The sequence below is a fragment of the Agelaius tricolor genome, unplaced genomic scaffold (genome assembly GCF_023055355.1).
Source record: "Agelaius tricolor isolate 1412-34295 unplaced genomic scaffold, bAgeTri1.0.p SCAF_14, whole genome shotgun sequence".
NCBI lineage: Eukaryota > Metazoa > Chordata > Aves > Passeriformes > Icteridae > Agelaius > Agelaius tricolor.
Window position 1 is genome coordinate 7532111 of NW_027269274.1, and position 19395 is coordinate 7551505.

The 19395-nt window shown below is 42.4% G+C and overlaps 1 protein-coding gene across 1 annotated transcript in view; it reads right to left on the reverse strand.

Moving 5' to 3' along the window:
* Window positions 1–19395, reverse strand: part of PTPRG (protein tyrosine phosphatase receptor type G) — a 394955-nt gene that overhangs the window by 83805 nt on the left and 291755 nt on the right. The window contains exons 7-8 of the mRNA XM_071439469.1: window positions 15632–15789; window positions 10528–10720 (exon numbers count right to left, since the gene is read on the reverse strand). Of these exons, the coding sequence (XP_071295570.1) occupies window positions 10528–10720; window positions 15632–15789 (351 nt within the window). The remainder of the gene's footprint in view (window positions 1–10527; window positions 10721–15631; window positions 15790–19395) is intronic.

Here is a 19395-nt window from a genome sequence, read left to right on the forward strand (position 1 = left end):
GCAGAGAGCACTATCTGAAAAACCTGGAGTAATTTAGTATTAACCAAGCTTTTCTGTTCAACTGCATTTTTTTAAAACAGCTTATGAATGGGCAAAAAAGAATTTTTTTTTATAAAATGAAACATATGGTTTTATTAATTTAACTAAACCTGCTTAGGACACAATGGAATAAAGAAACATTTGATCCAATAATTCAATTTGATGATTTAATTAAAGTGATACATAATAACATAGTGAATGTCTGAAAGGCAAGGAAAAAAGTCCAATGATTTGACCATCTATAAAACAACTGGCATTTCCCAGAGATCTAATTTTTCTTTCAATACTCTCTGTGCCTTGGATTTCTCAAAGAAGATTAAAAGAATCACAGGCTAAAGGACCTCTACTGATTTTGCAAAATGTGCAGCTGAAGAAGAGATAGAAATGCAGGAAGAGGTTGGGACAGTGAAGGGGAAGTTTAATCAGGACACACTAAAGAGAAACACGAGCTTTTCTTTTTCTTTTTTTTTTAACAAAACCAGGCTTAATAAGAAAAAAAAAGAAAGAAAGAAAAGCCTGTGAATTCATGATGTCTTGAGAAAAAAATAAGACCCAAAACCAACAACCAGCATTATTCCACACTGAAATAGCATCTCAGCTAATTTTAGAAAAAAATATTACTAATGCTCTGCTTAAAATTCAGATCCTGAGGGATATTAAAATATTGTGGGGGCTTTCAGGATGCCTTTCTGTGGTGTGTGCAATCCTGAGCAGATACCTGCACAGGTCTGACAGGACACCAAAGCCACTGTGTGTCCTGGGCTAGCAGCCCCATGCCAGGACCTGTGGAGATCAAGCTGGGACAACCAGGCCACATCTCAGAGGCACTGAACAGGCAAGAGCCTTTGCAGTACCATGGCCATGCCCCACTGCAGGCACAGACATGCCCTGGACCAAAAAAAACACCCTCACCTTCCTGTCAGGGATGACCTGAACTGGGAGAACCTGGCGAACAAGCCAGCTCCTGCCTTCTGGAAAGGCCCTGAAGAGGCAGAAGCACTGCACAGGTGCATCTGGAGGAAGCCCCTGTGACCCAGCTCAGGGGCTCTCCCAGCTGCTGGCCATGTGTGGGGCTGCCCAGCAGCTTGACCCAGGCTTTTCTCTGCAGATCAGCCCACTGGGGAAGGCAGGGGGAATCCAGCATCTTGGCCAGCCTCATCTTCCAGGGCTCACTCAAGCCTGGACAAAACCTGTTTGCCACTGGCAGATGAAGGCTGCATGCTGATACAGTCATAAATACTGGGCAGGCCAGCCATACAGCAGAGAATGATTTTCTTCATGTTAAAAACATTCCAGTGGGCTGGAACAAACAAAATTAATTTAACAACTCTGCATTCATCTCTTCCATAATTTGATTTGTATGTTGTATTTGGCTACGTAACCTCCGCGAGGCTTTCCTAACTGAAAGCCTGATAAAGCTTAATCCAAAAGCTCCTGGCAGCTCCATTTCAGTGAGCTAAAAGACAAAAAAAGGGGCTTGTTGCTTTGAAAAAATTAATTGCTGATACTAAGACACACCCATGAATGCAGAAATGGCACGTAAGAGAATATTGCAGCTTTTTAAAATGAATATTGTTCCTTAAAAGCAGCCTGTATTTCTCTTTCAAAGACAGAAATGCAACACCAGCCAAACTTTCTGGGTTTCATCTCTTTTTTGCATGTGCTACCTGTGGTTATGAAATGACCTATTTAGGGAAACTTTGTGAGAGTGCAAGAAATGTGTATTCAGTTATGGCTTGTACACTTTCTCCCTGTAAAACAGGTCTTCATATGATGAATCTAGTTGCACTGGGCTCAGCGGGATTTATAAAATCCTCTAAAAATGTTCTAAGTTAGCTTGTCCATGCATAAAAATGTCACCACTTTAAAGGCAGTTATTTCTAGCTGTGCTATGCCCTGCTTTGAAAAATCCCACTCTCTACCTCCTGCTGAATGTCTCAGCAATGCAAAACTGCTCTTCCTCTCCTTGGTGCCGTGGGATACACGTTGTGTGCTGAAGCCCTGACAATTTTCAGCACAGAAAAGCAACGTGACAGTGAGATCCTGAATCCCTTGTGGTGAAATGGGCATCTTCTAAGGCAATTCATACATAGCAGGGGAAACATGAGCACCAGGATGTGCCCATAGCATGTTACTGGCTCAGAGCTGCTCAGTGGTAATTAAGTGACAGGGACAAGGGTCTTGTCTTGCTCTGGGAGGCAGCTCCTGGCTGTAAGGTGAGAGAGGCCTCACTTCTTTTTCTTACTACTCTGGATATGCAGGATGATTCATTCAACAGGATGAGTGGCAGGGAACACTCTCTCTTCCTTACAAAGCAGGAACACATATGAAGGTAGTTGGGGCAATTCTTCCCCCAGGCTCAGTAGAAGAGAAACTGAGAGGTCATTATGGGGTTTTCATGTCTTTCTTCACCACAGGGGCAAACAATTTGGTGGCCAAGTTCTTGGGGGAAAGAGGGTGTTTCCTTGCCCTCTGCCCCAGCCCTGGGAAGGAGCTGGAAGGGCCAGTCCTGCAGGACAGATGCACCACTTGCTGCTGTAATGACACCCAACTCAGCCATAGGCATCTCAGATGATTTCAGAGTGCCTGCAAGCTGTGGTCAGTGCCTGTGCTATTGCCAAAACATGGCACCAAGTTCATTGAGATCTGTCACCCCCAGGAACCCAACTGCAGACAAGAGAAAAGCAATGCCACCAACAGAAAAAGGGAAGAAAAATACTTTCAACTACATCTATACCTATATACACACACACATATCTATTCCTTCTCATTACTAGATCCTCAAAACTTCAAATAAACCCTGAAATGCAAAAATATGGGTTGTGCTGCAATGAGAAAACTCACATTTGCTTTCAGTGCCATGGTAAGGGAAGTGATACAGGGGCAGATTCAGCTCCACTGAACTGGTGTGACTCAGTGGAGGTGCTCAGGAAGAGACAGCAATCCATAACAAACAAGAGCATGCTTTGGGCTGTCAGATTCAATCCCAGAGTTCAGCAAGGGCTGTGCTCCCAAAGGATAACAAATAAACTATAAAGATCATATGCACAGACAACACAGGCTTTAATATATCAGAAAGTGCTAAGAGGCATACTTATAACATTTTCCCTCTTCTTTTACTAAATGTTTGCAGCTTTTCAGCTTTGCTTTAGTGTACATTGTTGACTTCTCAGAGTGCTTATAAATGACATTATTAATACATAAGGATAATTGCTTTAAAGAGTAGCACACATTTTTCCTTTACCTTTGCCTGCACTTTGCCAGCAGGCATTGGCAGGCTCCGGAGCATGCTGTACACACAAATATTTGTGTTGATCTACTTCAATCCACAGGCAGAATGTAGCTAGGAGACAGACTATTTATCTTCCCTGCTCTTACCTTCCACTATGCCTCAAACAGACAGGGTTGTTGAGGTGTGAGGCACAGACCCCACACTTGTTTTATGAGCCCTGTGAAATAACCTCATGAGCAAATGGGCACACGGGTCCCTCTGACTGAGGGCATCTGGACAAGCTGGGGTTTGCCCCTCTGTTGCTGGCCCTTTACACAACCAGCATTTGGATTAATACCTGTATGGCTTTGTAGCACCTAAATTTCCATGGCATCACAGCAACAGATCCTGTTTTACTGAAAGGCATGGACCATCAGATGCCATGCTGGGCTAAACTGATGTCCAACAAGGACCTGCCCTGCAAGTTTTGTGTTTGTATTGCACACATCCATGTGTGCACACAGAGGGTGACTTGTGTTTCAAATGTACACCTGTGCCCTTATTTACACAGTGTGTTTGTGCCACACGTGTGATCACATTCAGTGGCACAAACAGCATCAATGGGAGAAAGAAGGAATTCCTGCCAGAAGGACACATATCTCCTCTGTTAGCCAAGCTGACATTTCCAATGTTCTGGTGAGGGCTGTTTGGCCTGGGGAGCATAGGAAGGATACAGCAATAGGGCTGGTAGAGCTCCCAATACATGCCTGTGGGATGCCCAAAATCAGATTAGGAAAGCAGCTTTCCTTTCATAGTTTCTGGATGCTTTTTAAAGGATGAGCTGCAGGGACTCATGGTTCAAACTAAAATTAGTACTTCTGTGGGCTGAACAGCTGGGCCAGCAGGTAGGCAGTGCAGAAAGGAATTCCCTCCAGGTGTAAATGGAATAAATCATCAAGCTCAGCTCTTCCAGCTTTAGTGGCAGCTGTGAACCCAAACCTCACCTACACTTTCACACTGAATTCCTCTTGCTCTGTTGGTTTGGACCCTTTATAATCTCTGAAGAAGTGTAAGCAGTAGCTTAGTGCTTATTAATAAATCTATTGATAAATTGTTCACTACATTCAGGCCCAGACACACACATTCCTCACAGTAAAACCACACAGAAGTTACTACAGGTGTAAAACAGAACCCCACAGAACAGAGCCATTGCAAGGGAAGCATGAGGTCTATGTCAAGGTTAAGTACCACATCTTTTTGCATCTGATTCCCCCTCAAAATGGGTCAGTTTTTTTAATGAAAAGCTTTGTGTTCCACCTGGCTTGAAACTGCCTGGAAGGCAGAAGCCTGTCCTTTCCTGCTTTTGCAGGACATTCTCCAAGACATACACAAGGACCCAGCCAGTGCTGCAGAGCAAGACAGGGTTGAGGTGGAAGGGATGAAATATGCAGAAGGAACACACAGCTTTCTGTCTAAAATGTGCCTTCAGCAGCCACTTGAGGCTCAAAAAGAGACTCTTGCAGCTGCAGGTGAGTACCTTTACCTGGAGCACTAAGGCAGTGGCAGGCAGACAGGTCTGCAGTGCCAAGATGCAGGACAAGCAATGAGAAGGACCATGTCACCACCCTCAAGTGTGACCTTTTTTCCTCCAAGCCAGGCTGCTACACCAACAGAAGTCCTAATGATGAGACATGAATTCATTTGCACCACATTTAGTAGGGTGCTGACCTGATTAAAGGGGAAATGATAACTTCCATAGCAAAATGAAATCAAAAAGCAAATAGGAAAAGCCCAGTTGTCCACAAAAACAAGGAAGGAGTTATTAATCCATGAAGAAATCTTCCAAGATTCTTTCAAAGGAAAAAAAGAATCAATGCTAATGGTAAACATACTGTAAATTAACTTTAAAAGGTTCTTGTTTATTTCCATTCCCCCTGTGATATTTCAAGAAAATAAAAAGCTAAATTTTGCTTTAGCAATCCTGAGTTACATTTTCAATAATGAATCATTTAAAGTTCACCTTCACTTTGTTGTTGTTTTGGATATGTTACATATTACTATGGAGCATTTTTAGTAATTTAGGTTTGACTAAAACATAAAAATGACATTCTGCAAGAGTAGAACTTCTCTGCCTAAGACTCCTTCTGGACTCCCAGAGAGAACCTGAGGGCATGAAGAGACTGCAAAGTTCTTTTGAGACAGTTTTCATAAAACATGGGCATTTAGATAGCAAAACCAAATTACTGGGAGTAATAACAGAGGCTATAAATGAGACAAATAACTTGTTCTCATTCAGAAACACTGCTGCCAATGCTCTAGATTATCTGCCTCAAAGTGTTGATGTCAGTGCACTGAATCTCTGCTCCTTTGGATGCTGCTGCATGGGAGGTGCACTCCAATGCTCTGCAGAAAGACAGCACCTTTACAGAAGGCTGTAGTCTCATTTCTGACACCAGGAGCCATGAAATGGTGAATAAGAACTAAACTGCTTTGCTTGAGTGCAGTACCTTTGGCTGCAGGCCCCTCCCTGAGCCATGCTTCCAGCACAAGGCTTGCAGGGAGGAAAATCCAGATATCTTCTATCCATGTTTTAGTGGCATTCAGTTAAAAGGACTTCCAAACTGTGAATTACTCCCACATAACAAAAACCAGTAAGGAAAAGGATCACCTGCACAGTACTAGAGAAATGTCCCAGCTGTTAATTTAGAGTCCAAAGGTAAGTTTTACTGGAGTGAATTTATGACTGCTCATTATTTAACTTAGTCTAGGATCATAATTACAGATGGTACTCCAAGGCGAAATCCCACTGATGGGAAACAGCATCGTTTGAGACTCCAGCAAAGAGTAATCAGACACCTTTGGGAAAGTAATCAGGCATCTGTGAAAGAAAACTCTGATGTCAAGGGCCCCTCACATGGGATGCTTGTTTAAGTGTTGTAAGGCATGCAGCACATTTAATGAGTAGAAAGGTTAAAGGGTTTCTTTGAGTGTTAAAAAAAAATAATAAAGAAACAACATTTGATGTAATCAGCAGCAAAATAAAATGGGCAAATATTGTTGCACATGGGGTACTTCCTGAAACAAGGAAATGAAACACCTTTTCCTCCTGAGTTTCCATGCCTACACCTTACTAAAGCAGGTAATGTTTTGTAAATACAGCTCTGCTTGATGAGACAACATGTGAAAGTAGTGAGAATCCCCTGCAGACCCAGATCCTTGAACTGGATGGACCTTTATGTATGAATTCTGTTTGTCCCTGATGATCAATGTACACTATTAAAGCAATAAATAATTAGCAATCCCTCTACCAGAGCTGCTTGAAAGCAGCCCAGGAGATGCAGGAGCACAATATATGATGTGACAGAGCAACACAGTCCTGAGCCACAGAGGACAGGCCAGAGAAGAAAGGAAGGACTTTTAAAAGAGATTGTCTTGTCCAAAAAGTCAGACACTGCCACAGGCACTGATAATTACAGTATCTGATTAATGCTTTACAAATGCATTCTTGGCTTAGAATGTCTGTACAGAGAACTTCTAACTTTTCAAAACTTTACATAAATTAGTACTGTAACATGGGTGAGCCCTCTTGTTATATGATGCCTCATTCAACAGTATAATCCACTGTATAGTTTGGATCTCTGAAAGTCTCATCTTGTTAAAAAATATCACTGTGCAAAGGTTTATTATCAACCCACCAGTTGCTACAATTACATAGCTGAACAGTATTTAACCTGGATGGTGGATTTCAGAAATAAGATCTTTAAACATCATCTGTATGGTTTTTTGAAATAGCTCCAGGGTCAACTTAAAAATTAAGCTCAGCTCATGGGCTCTGATTCAGCAAAGGTCTTATGCATATGCTTTTATTCCAGGCATACAAGTAGTCCTCAAGAGAACTGTTTTAAATCAGCTTTTGCCAATAGGAGGAAGCAATAAGATAATGGAATAAAGGAAAACTCTTCTTGTTAAACTCTGACACAAAAAAAAATCTGGAGTTTTCACTTGTAAGTGAAAAATTGGTCCTATTTCAAATTAGCTGAAGTATTTCACCATCTTGTGTTCTGATGATTGAAAACAATGCCCCTCTCTTCATTGCCTCTTTTGAATTAAAACAAGAGAAGGGAGAGGAGAGTAACTGCAAAGCAAAAGGCTGGTAACATTCACACTGGTTAACAAACTGTATACAAGAGCACTGACCTAAAACAGCCTTTCCCAGAAGACCTTTTGTTTACCAAGTGCCACCACTTCTGGGGCTTTGCTAAGGAAATACTCAGAGGACTGGTACAGAGTGAGAAAGTTTTCCTCCAGTGTATCTGCAGGTTATGCTACTGGTCACAGTTCTGTGACCTGAGATAGCTTTAATGGCTGAGAGAAATAGCTGAGAGCCCTTTGGTCCCAAACTGTTCAGGATGGCACATTTGCCAATGGACCACTGCTTTGTGTTGATCTGAAATTCCCTATTCACCAGGGAATTCTGAAAATTATTCTGAACATTATGCAAATTGTTCTGGGCACATTTTCCTCCAAAATAAGAAAGGCTTACATAATGAATGCTACACTGTTTTCCAGATTAGCAATACTGCCCACAGACTTAATAGAGTGTGACAGAGGAAACAAATTGCAAAAATTCACACCGACAAACACACCCGAACTTCCCCTGCAGAGCTGGAGACCATCACAAACCATATCACCTTGCAGCAGCTAAAAGACACATTTTCGTGACCATGCCTTTTCCTAGAACACACAAATCAGGAACAGGGAGGGCAGACAAGAGTCACCATGTGACAGCCAGTGGTCACATTGCCTAATGCAATGTGGAAAGCATTGAGGTGCAATCAGGAGGTATGCAGAAGAATCTGCATAAGAGAAATTTGTAATGTTAACCTTACACTCTTCTGTGCAAGACTGTCTGGCTGGGAAGCACTTCATGCACTCTGTTCCTCAGTCCTTTTGCATGAATGACACTGTATAAAGTGGTACTATATTCACTAGCTGAATAAACAACAGGTTTTGCTTTCACTCAAGTATTATGACTTCAACTCATTTTATTTATATGTCAGTAGTTCAGAATGTGCAGTGGACCGGGTACATCATCACTGCTCAGCTTTGTCAAAAAAGGGGCCAGAACCATCCACGTTGTTATATTTCTGGAACAACTATATCTCACCCCTGTAACCTTTGGAGGATATGCTACATTTTGTGTTAGCAACACTGCGCCAACCTATTTATCTTAAGTTCATGAAAAAAATGCACCTATTTTCAGTGTCCCCTGGTGTGCACACAACCCAGAAAGTGACAAGCTAACAGAGCTGGTACAAAACAACCCAATAGCCTATTGCCCAGCCAATAGCCTCCTAAAGCAAAAGCTGAGGGGAGGAAGAGATCAGCAACTCCAGCCTCATCCCTGGCACGCTGAATGTTGTCAGACCATGGGAAATGCATGTCCCCCACCTGAGGGTCTCTCACGTCACAAATTCAAGGCAGGCAGGCAAAAACACAGAGCATTAGGGTACTTGAACATAATAGCAGAGACCCATGGAGAACCTGCTCAGGAAACAAGTCCCCAGGAACCAGACCACATAAACATGAACATGGTTGTGCTGGTCCCTTGCTCCTGTGGACTGCCTGACTCATAACTAAGCCACGTGTGCTTGGTTCTTAAAGATCGAAGTCATGGTGAATCTTTCTGGTTATTCAAGGTGCTCCTTTGGTCTCGACAGCTCCAAATTCAAGATCAGCCCATTAACTACAGACCTTAGTGTTTGTAATGCTCTGACAAAATTGCAGGTCTCAGTTATTTGCTGTGGTGGTGAAAACCACCCCAAGATTCTTTATAATCTCACAAACAATCCAGTGAGGGAGGAATATGCAGGCATGTGCCAAAGCAGTTACATCTCCTTGAATGTTATATCAGAGGTACCTTGGCTGCACTCACAATAAAAACGAGTCAGTTTTGTCACTTTTAGCATAATGTAACTCATTAACTTTCATCACTGTTGTGGGTAAATAATATGTACAGAGGATATAACTGAAGAAATTACTGACACATGTTGCTGTTACAACACTGATTGAAAACTACAGGCCAGAGCATCCGAGCGTAGCAGAGTTTCTTCATTCCCAAGATCTCCTTCTCACTTCTGATGTAAATTCTCTGTCCCAAGGCTGCCTGGTACATGAGGTTTGTGTACGTGTATATTATATATATATATATAAATAAGCACGCTCAGAGAATAATGAGCCCTGAGAAATACACTCTCCCAGCACTCTCTTGGGAAGGTGAGGTTGCTGAACGCAGCTGTTTTCATGATTCACATCCTCTAAAATCTGCACTTTCTGTGCCTGGCCAGGTGAAAATGCCAGGTAAAAAAGGGAAGCCTGTAAATCTGCTTCTCTGTTTCCTTCTGGCAAACTGCCCCTCTCTTCTTTACCTCTACTGGTTAAGCACCAAGCACTTCACAAGACTGAAGACTGGAAAGTACATGTGATTTCTTCTACCCATAAATAACACCAGTCAGTAAAATAGAGGCAAATAAAAGTAGTAAATGATATTTATTTCTAGTCTTATTTTATCCAGAACACATTTCTCTCAGAATTTCTGATGTGCTCCTCTAGCCAGGGCTGCCTGTGCCAGTGCGACAGGAACCTCCCTCCAGCTCATTATCTGGTGTCTGACAGAAGCAAGCACCAGCTGCTCTACAAAAAGACACATGAAACACTTCAGCAAGACATTAGAAAATCACCTGCCTAAAAGGAAGAGATTATTTTCCTCCTGTCACCATTACCAACAGAGTGATACAAACGCTGAATTAAAAGGTTGGCAGTTTTTCAGAAGTCTTGTTACCGGAGAAATGAATCCCATAACCACATCTGGACACTCTATTTTCATTCAAACACCCAATGCCTCAGTGCTAATGGGGCTGAAATTTTACCTCTGACCTTGGCCCTTTGGTTTTCCCTTTTTGTCTGGTATCTCCATGGCCCTACAGCCAGCTGGCAGAACCAGGGACATTGCCAGTTTGAGATTCATTTTTTGTGGCTCTGAGACCCACATATTCTAAGGCTGTATTGTCATGGCACCTTGTGACAGCGAGTTCTACAGATATCAGCAGCATAAGCAGAATTAGTTAATTTATTGACACTTACCAACAAGGAATGCCTGCACAACCTGCATTATTTCTTTGGTAGCTCACAGCTGTTCTTAATACCATTTGATAACAAAGTAGACAGAAAAAAAATTCTCCTATTAGTCAGGTGTAAAATTCTAAAGCATAATCTACCTTTGGAAGCTTCTGTACCGAGTGGATTTTCCAAGATGTCTGTCATGTCTTGGTTCCAAGCATCCTTCACAGCAGACTTGGACACCTTCCTGTTGTTCAGCCTTTGCTCTGGTCGGAAGTTATTCCTCAGGTACTCCACAGACTTGACATGGTCCTGCTGCTCAGTGGTGAAGATGGAGTAGAATGCCTCCAGCTGATGGCAGCCATCATGGCAGGGGAGAGAAGAGATGTTAATTAGAAAAACAATGTGGTGAAATCCGGGTGGCTGATAAGACAGCAAAATGGAAGGAAGTAAAATGTTGATGCCAAGACTGATAAAAGCACATGGGAAGTCAGACTGCCCACTGAAATTATTGCCAACCACCTTATCTCAGCACAGAGCTTATCCTGCCCACCATGGGAGAAGGCCTTCTAGAACCTGTGGACATCTGTCATTGGCAAAGGAACATTTGCCCTTAAGATCCCTTTTGTGTGTGACACAGCCTTGCCAAAGCCTCCTCACCGCTGGCACCGCTTTGTTTCACAGTATTGCATCAGAAAGTGCTTCCAGGTCATTCCACACCGAGAGCTTTCTCCTGGATAAGGCAAAACTTCCTTATCTCTGAATACCTCACCAAGTTTAGCTGCCAGGCTAAGCTTCACAGACAGCTCGAGCAGCACTTTTAGGCACAGCTAGCAAATACTCCTCTGGGAGTAAGTTCTTCTGTTGGATTCAGATCTGAGCTATTTATAAGAAAACGTATTAACCTGTAAGAAAGGACTGTAATTGGAAAACTTTTCTGTTACTTTGTACCTTAGTGTTTCTTAGGAAAAAAAATACTAGCAAACTAAGGAGAAAATATTTTCAGCTAATATTTTTCTCCCAGGTACAGTATTTACTGTTACCTTGTTATCATTCAGGACAAAAACTAGAATTAGTTATGTCGCTGCTGGAAAGACTGAACAAGACAGAGCAGAGAAGGAATCAGTCCTGATATTGTTTGCATCACATCAGTTACACATATTGATAGTATGGATTTTGGGAGCACAGAATCTGGCCCAGGAATTGAAAAAGGGACTTGACTAACATTCATAGCTTAATGACAGCTTAATCACTGAAACTCACACACTTTTCATTAAGTGTGTCTGCTCTAAAAGCTCTGGAGAATCATGTGAGCCCCAAATCTTAAAACTGGAAGAATTATCATGGCTCCTCAGTTGATAAAGCTGATAAAAATAATCAAAGAAGTGTGTAACAGGGCAGTTGAGCATCATCCACTGACTCATGAGGCACCTACTACCATTCTTTAATTTCCTCTCAAACCAGTAATCTGAGCCCCCTTCAGCAGAGGGACAGCAGGGGATGAGCAGGGAGGGGTGACCACCAATGACCAGTTCCCATCACAGGTAGGGAGCCTTGGTGCCACTTCCAGAGCTCAGGTGCCACTACCAGTGCTCAGGTGCCACTACCAGAGCTCAGGTGCCACTACCAGAGCTCAGGTGCCACTACCAGAGCTCAGGTGCCACTTCCAGTGCTCAGGTGCCACTTCCAGAGCTCAGGTGCCACTTCCAGTGCTCAGGTGCCACTACCAGAGCTCAGGTGCCACTACCAGGGCTCAGGTGCCACTTCCAGAGCTCAGGTGCCACTACCAGGGCTCAGGTGCCACTTCCAGTGCTCAGGTGCCACTACCAGAGCTCAGGTGCCACTTCCAGTGCTCAGGTGCCACTTCCAGAGCTCAGGTGCCACTACCAGAGCTCAGGTGCCACTACCAGTGCTCAGGTGCTGCTTCCAGAGTTCAGATGCCACTACCAGAGCTCAGGTGCCACTTCCAGTGCTCAGGTGCCACTTCCAGAGCTCAGGTGCCACTTCCAGTGCTCAGGTGCCACTACCAGAGCTCAGGTGCCACTACCAGGGCTCAGGTGCCACTTCCAGTGCTCAGGTGCCACTACCAGAGCTCAGGTGCCACTTCCAGTGCTCAGGTGCCACTTCCAGAGCTCAGGTGCCACTACCAGAGCTCAGGTGCCACTACCAGTGCTCAGGTGCTGCTTCCAGAGTTCAGATGCCACTACCAGAGCTCAGGTGCCACTTCCAGTGCTCAGGTGCCACTTCCAGAGCTCAGGTGCCACTACCAGAGCTCAGGTGCCACTACCAGTGCTCAGGTGCTGCTTCCAGAGCTCAGGTGCCACTTCCAGGCTTGCAGGTGTGGATGCTGGGATTTGAATTGTCCTTTTTTTTTTTCCCCTGTATCTTATATGAATAACTTATTCCCAGGTTCTCAACACAATGCTGTTTCTGATTCTTTCAAAGAAACATCTTGAAAAATTTCAAAAACCATTTCCTAATTATTAGCAGGACCCCCTCAAAAGCATAGGAGGATGGATTAAAAAAGGGGTGAAAGGACTGACTTACACTTTTGTCTTTAAACCCCCCCCCCCCCCCCCCCCCCAACAGATGATCCTGCTACACCCTTCTATAAAAGCACAGATCAAAACTCTTGTGCTTATTTATAGACCTTTTGTACTTCATGCACTGGAAGCAGTTTTGATGAAGCCAGCTAACTGGGCTTAAGGTGACTTTATAAAAGTGCAAGAACTTAGGTAGTAACTCCTTTTCTGAAGTCAAGTCTCTAGACTTAGACATCTGTGACATTAATTGAATTTTTAAACTTTCAGAGAGAACTTTTAAAATATTTTCTTCTGCCATGCTACCTTGGGGAGGTATAATTGCATTTTAACAACTGCCAATTCAAACGTGATTTTTAACCTTCCACTTTTTATGTGTTGAAGTATATATAAGCCATTTCAACCTCACTTTCACTATAAAAATATTATCGACGACAAATGAGAAATTAATTTATCTATAGCTGCCAGGAAAAAAAAATATTCTAAGATCTGCAGTCAAGGAGCTACATTCATGCTCTTCAAGGAGTACAAGAGCTCCTGTTCAGAAGAAGAAATTAAAAGCTCTTGTAAGACTATTGTAGATACAGGAAAACCTGATCTAAAACTCTTGAGTCATGCAATTACAAACCATTAAAGCCTGATGTGTAGTTTTCTAAGGGTTGGATATACAAATGGCAATTAAAAATACTGAAACTGTTGTGAGCACAATGAGCTACTCTGAGGTATGCATTACGAGAGATAATGCCATGCTTTGGGTCATTGAATGCACTTAGCTTTACAATGCAGCCACAGGGTGACACAGCTTGTCCTGGTTTGTTGTCTAATTATCAGGGAAGATGATGATGATGGAGGACTGCAAATAAAATAGAGAAGCCTCCACAAATGGACCGCTTCACTACTGTCCTTTTTCCAGCAAGGTATTTTACACAAAAGCACGAATTTAATTGGAACAGCAACAAAGCTTAAACAGTATCACTGTCATCCCCTGGGATTACAGGCTGCTTCATGGGGTTTGTGATAAAGAAGGTTAAACTATGGCAATGGATTATGTTACACTGTTTCTGTTAGAGGAACAAATAATAATCATAGCGGTGGCAGGGTGGCAGGCTCTTGAAACACACACATCTAGAGCTACTGGGGAGGGGGGAGTGCTATTATTTATTCCACATGTGCTGTAGTATCAATGAAAGTCTGTCTACACACACAATTCCCAGCCCTTCAACCACATGCACATGCACAGAGCAGCACAATGCCAAATTTTAAAGGCCTGATTTGGAACAGTTACTTCTGTACAGCACAGGAAAGGAGCTATTCCAGGATAAAGTACCTTTATACCGACAGCTGAAATTGATATTTACTATTTTATTTGTGTTTGTTAAAAAAGAAAAAAGAAGTCATGACCCACCTGATGTGCACACAGGGTATAAAACTGAGCATGGGCCAGGCCTTGCAGCCACCAAATAATAAACAGTAAACTTATTGATGTAGTGAAAAGCTACAAGGGATTGCAAGTATCCTGCAGTCAAGGACAGAATTCAAAATGATCTCGACAATCAGAGAAATAGCCTGAAAAAAAACAAGGGGTCTGATTCAAACAGGACCATGTGCAGAGTCCCAGGCTCCAGCCAGAACTGGGGGCTGCCTGGGGGCACAGTGTGCTCAGCACTGCCAGAGAGCTCCAGGGAAAGCCTCCAGCAAAAGGGTTCCTGCTGACCAGGAGCTGAACACAGGCAGCACCATCACACTTTTGTGAAACAGGCAAAATAACACCAGGATGGGGGGGCTGAGACATGAATCCTGATGTGTCCCTCAGCCTCTGGAGGGCCTCAGCTGAAGCACTGCAACTGGTTTTGAACACAGGCTGTCAAAAAAAAGATGAAAGAATCTTTGGGAGAAGCATCGAGATCTAGAAAACAGGCAAAAAAGCCTGGAGCAGGGGTATGGCAAGTGTCTTCTGTACTTGTGAAACCTTTGAGCACAACATCTGTCAGTCAGGATCACCCAGTGAGCTGTTCATGTGCACTTGACAGAATTAGTAATGTAAAAACATTTTTTTACAGTGGATTATAACAGATGAATAACAGGCAAGACTAAGTCCAGCAGGTTGGCTTTCTAAAGACCACAGTCTTACAATGTCAAAATACACTGAACTGTCAAACATTTGACTTCATCTAGACATTGCCTTATCAGGATAGTTCTTCAAACTCCAGACATTGTGTCTATTTACATTAAAAGCTGCTATGTGCTAATTTTTAAGATTTGTGCACCAGCTCGCTGAGCACATAATGGCAGCTTTACTGTGTTATAAAAACATTTAAGCATGGAGAATTAATGGAAAAATGTCTTTTCTAATGTAATTAGTTCAAATTACTAAATCTGAGCAGAACTGAAATCACTCACTTTACTTTGAAAAGAAAGTTTCAATTAAAAAGAATAAAAGGGAACTCTATGTAACTATTTACACCATAGCTTAATTTAATCTTAACAAAAACAATATGAAATAAATCACTGAAAGGAAACTGGGTTTCATGTTGTACTGTCTTCTCAAGACTGATGGCTCCTGTTCAGAAACAATATTACTTTAGAGAATAATAAAAAAAAAATCACCGACACTTCCTTTTTTGTCAACAGAAACATTTGTGTTCTCCAAATTAAACAGTGAAAAACACTGTCTTAAGGAGGGCAAATTAAGGGGTGGGCTTCACTGACAAAACAAACACACCTGGTGGTAAGAAATGGGCACAGGCTTCCTGAACACGATCCACTCCACGATCTCGCTGCAGGGAGGAGTAGTCAGGGAACCTGTGTAGCGGTAGTAGCTCCCCAGAGATGTTGGCAGGAGTTCCCTCAGCACAAAGGGATCCAGAAAGGTCTCCTTCTCTGCAGGGAAGATTGACAAGCAGGATTACACTTTTTTTTTTATGTGTCTTTAAAACAGACATCACATCGCTAGGCAGCTTAACAAGGTGTAATGGCAACAACATATTTTATCATATATGTAATGAAAAATGGAAACCCTCTGTAAGAGCTGACATGTGGTTTATTAAAAGAGCAGCCAAAATGTTCGTCAGCCCCATCCCAAACACACACCCTCCTAATCTGAACGTGTGCAGGTGTGAAGTGCACTTGCTTCCCCACTGGTTTATGTCAGTACAGAAATAATGCTGCAGTCAGTGGTTCCAGCACTCAGTGGCTCTCCAGCCTGATGGCAGCAGGACAGAACCCAGTGGGACACAGCCAGTCCTGTTTGCTGCTGCCTGACCAAAGCACACCAGGCAGTGCATCTGTCCCATCTCTGCCAGCAGCAGAAAGGGATGCAGGAGCAGAGTCAGACCCTCAGTGGATTGCTGAGATGGAGGAGGCAGAGCCATGCTGCTCAGCCAAACTTCTCTGGGAGCTGCCAGGCAGCTGGGCTGAGGAGCAGGGACACAGGACACTGCTGAAGCTCAGCGTGGTGCTCAAAGCAACATCCAAGCAGCGCTTGTTCAGGTCTGCCTGCACCCACCCACACTGGTGGCACTGCCAGGGCGCTGCCAGACACAGCCAGCACTCCACCACAGATAGGTCTCACAGGCAGAACTGCTGCCCCTTCTCCCCAATCCAAGAAAGTCCTCCCCAGGCTCCAGCAGTCTGGGGACAAACCTTTTTTTATCTGAGAATCTCCTTGGACAGCCTGAAATGCAGACCTAAGCACTGGAAGCATTCACCTGCAAGTAACAGTGACAAGCTGGTAATATTTAACAGCAGTGAAGAAAAAGAAACAAACAAAAGGAGGGAACAGCTGCAGGCAAGGCAATTTCCCTGCCATCCCTGAGCATTTATCCTCTGCAATTCATGTTGACTCAGAGGCTGAGGCGCCCTCTCAGCCTCAGTGCAAAGGTGCTCACTGCCTCAGGCAGGCTGACATGAGGGGCTCTCCTGGACATCTCTACTCCTTACTTGCAGTACCCTGGACATCTCTACTCCTTACTTGCAGTATCCTGGACATCTCTATTCCTTACTTGCAGTACCCTGGACATCTCTACTCCTTACTTTCAGTATCCTGGACATCTCTACTCCTTACTTGCAGTATCCTGGACATCTCTACTCCTTACTTTCAGTACCCTGGACATCTCTACTCCTTACTTTCAGTATCCTGGACATCTCTGTTCTTTACTTTCAGTATCCTGGACATCTCTACTCCTTACTTGCAGTATCCTGGACATCTCTACTCCTTACTTGCAGTATCCTGGACATCTCTATTCCTTACTTGCAGTACCCTGGACATCTCTATTCCTTACTTTCAGTATCCTGGACATCTCTACTCCTTACTTTCAGTATCCTGGACATCTCTACTCCTTACTTTCAGTATCCTGGACATCTCTGTTCCTTATTTTCAGTACCCTGCGTGCCTCAAACAGGAGCCCACACTTGGGCACAGGGAACTCTTTTTTTCTGTCTCACCAGGGCTGCTGAGCAAACCCAGCACCACCCCCTCCCGCCCCAACAGAAGGGAGAAGCAGGTGGGCTGGTGATTGACACACACCTCTTCCAAATAGGATGAAGTCTGCAGAATTCACTTCCACAGCATCCCACAGTCTTCTATAAGTCTTGATCAAATCAGGAATTGCCTAAACCTCTTAGCAGCAGTCTGATAATTGGGGGACTTAACTCCACTGCTGCTGCACGATGCCAATGATACATACACTTCACGTATCTTCTACTTTCTGCACAATATCAACAGGTCTGTGATGTTTTCATAGCTTTTAGCATTCCAAAATATGAGTAATTCTATTAAAGTCAAGGCACTACTGCAAACTCTTGGTGAACAATTCCTTTCTTTCTAATCCAAGTAAATTTTGACCACATCTGCACCTCCAAAAAGGAAATAAACAAATAAAAATCCACATTTTTTCCTCGTCATAGCATACCTCTGTGAGAAAAAGTGTGCTTAAATAATAAATACTAAAATATATGTGATTGGCCAAAGTTCAAAGACATTCTAATCAAGAAGTCATAATCACAGCAAAAGGTCGCATTTAATTTGATTGGCTCATTTTTATGCAGAAAAAACTTGGTTAGAAAAACTAGAAACTCAGTCACAGGACTTGATTTCCAAATGCACTACACAAACCCTGACACTGGATTTCTATTTCAGAGCTGTCTCAGCACTCAGCATACAGTGGGCCACGATGAATCCCAAAGAGTGTCTGAATACATCCCTTCATTAACACCCAGTGACTGCACATGAAAGAGCTGGGAGGTAGAGGCACGTTTTGAAAAGTGTTTTCCTCTCAAATTAAAAAAAAAAATGTTGCAGTTAAAATTAACAATTTAACTATTTCTAACTTCTGTAATCTTTTTATTACAATGATGGAATCACTCAAGATGCTGGATAAAGACTCTGAAAAACCACAAATATGGTATCCCTTTATCAAAGGATGGCAGGAGAAGGAAGCTCATTTTACACTTTCAAGGATTTTTGTGCCATATGCTGACAATATTATATTTTAATAATTAATTGTTCATCAAAGGAAAAGATGAAGAACAGGGATGCTAAATTCAAAGTTATTCAAATTGCAAAAATGAATAATGCATAACTTTTATATTAAATACACACTGTATTAAGTAGTCTACATTTTCATCCAACTCTGTCTTTCATTTTTAAACATTTTGAACTACAATATGAATAATCAAGGAAAGGAAGCTTATTTAGACAGAGAAATACCTTATTTGAATGCAAACTGGAAGTATCCGACTATGATTAATTTTTGGTTATCAATTAGGGAGGGTTTTTTCCTAAGCACTTGGGAAGTCATAGTCAGCTGTGAAAAAGAATATTTCTCAAGGAAAAAGTAGCTTTGCTAATACACAGTTTAAGTAGGGCAGGGTTTACTTGATCTAATTTTTCATGGCTACAAGCAACGCTCTAAGTTTTCATTAATGAATGCCAAAGATTAAAATGAAAAAACACATATAATTGGATTAAAATGACTACTAAAATAGATGATAATCAATTGATTATGCTTTAAAAATGTAACACTTTTGAAAACATATAATTCTTTTGTATCGCTTGCCATCTAGATGCATGGTGCAGAGTTTTAGAAATCAGAGTCACAAATATCTTCACATGAAGCTTAAAGAAAAAGGGACTTTGAAACTCCAGTGCCTGCCTGCCATATCCTTCAAGAGCATATTGAAACAGTAAATGCCATGAAATTAAAGTTCCTAAGACCTTGAGACAGTTTTGAGTATGGCATTTTGAAGTCATATAATTTCAAAGATTTCAACGTTAAGTCAGTTATTGTTGTTGGTAAAACTGGAAGGAGAATAATTTCCAGGCTAAGCAAGAGCATTCACTGATTATCATAGAAATATTTTTAATACATACATATATATATACACATGCCCGTGTGTGTATGTATACATAGTTCCTACTAAATGAAAAAGAACAAGGTTAAAAATAATAGCAAGCTTTTCCTCACTGTCTTTTATAACCAGCTCCTG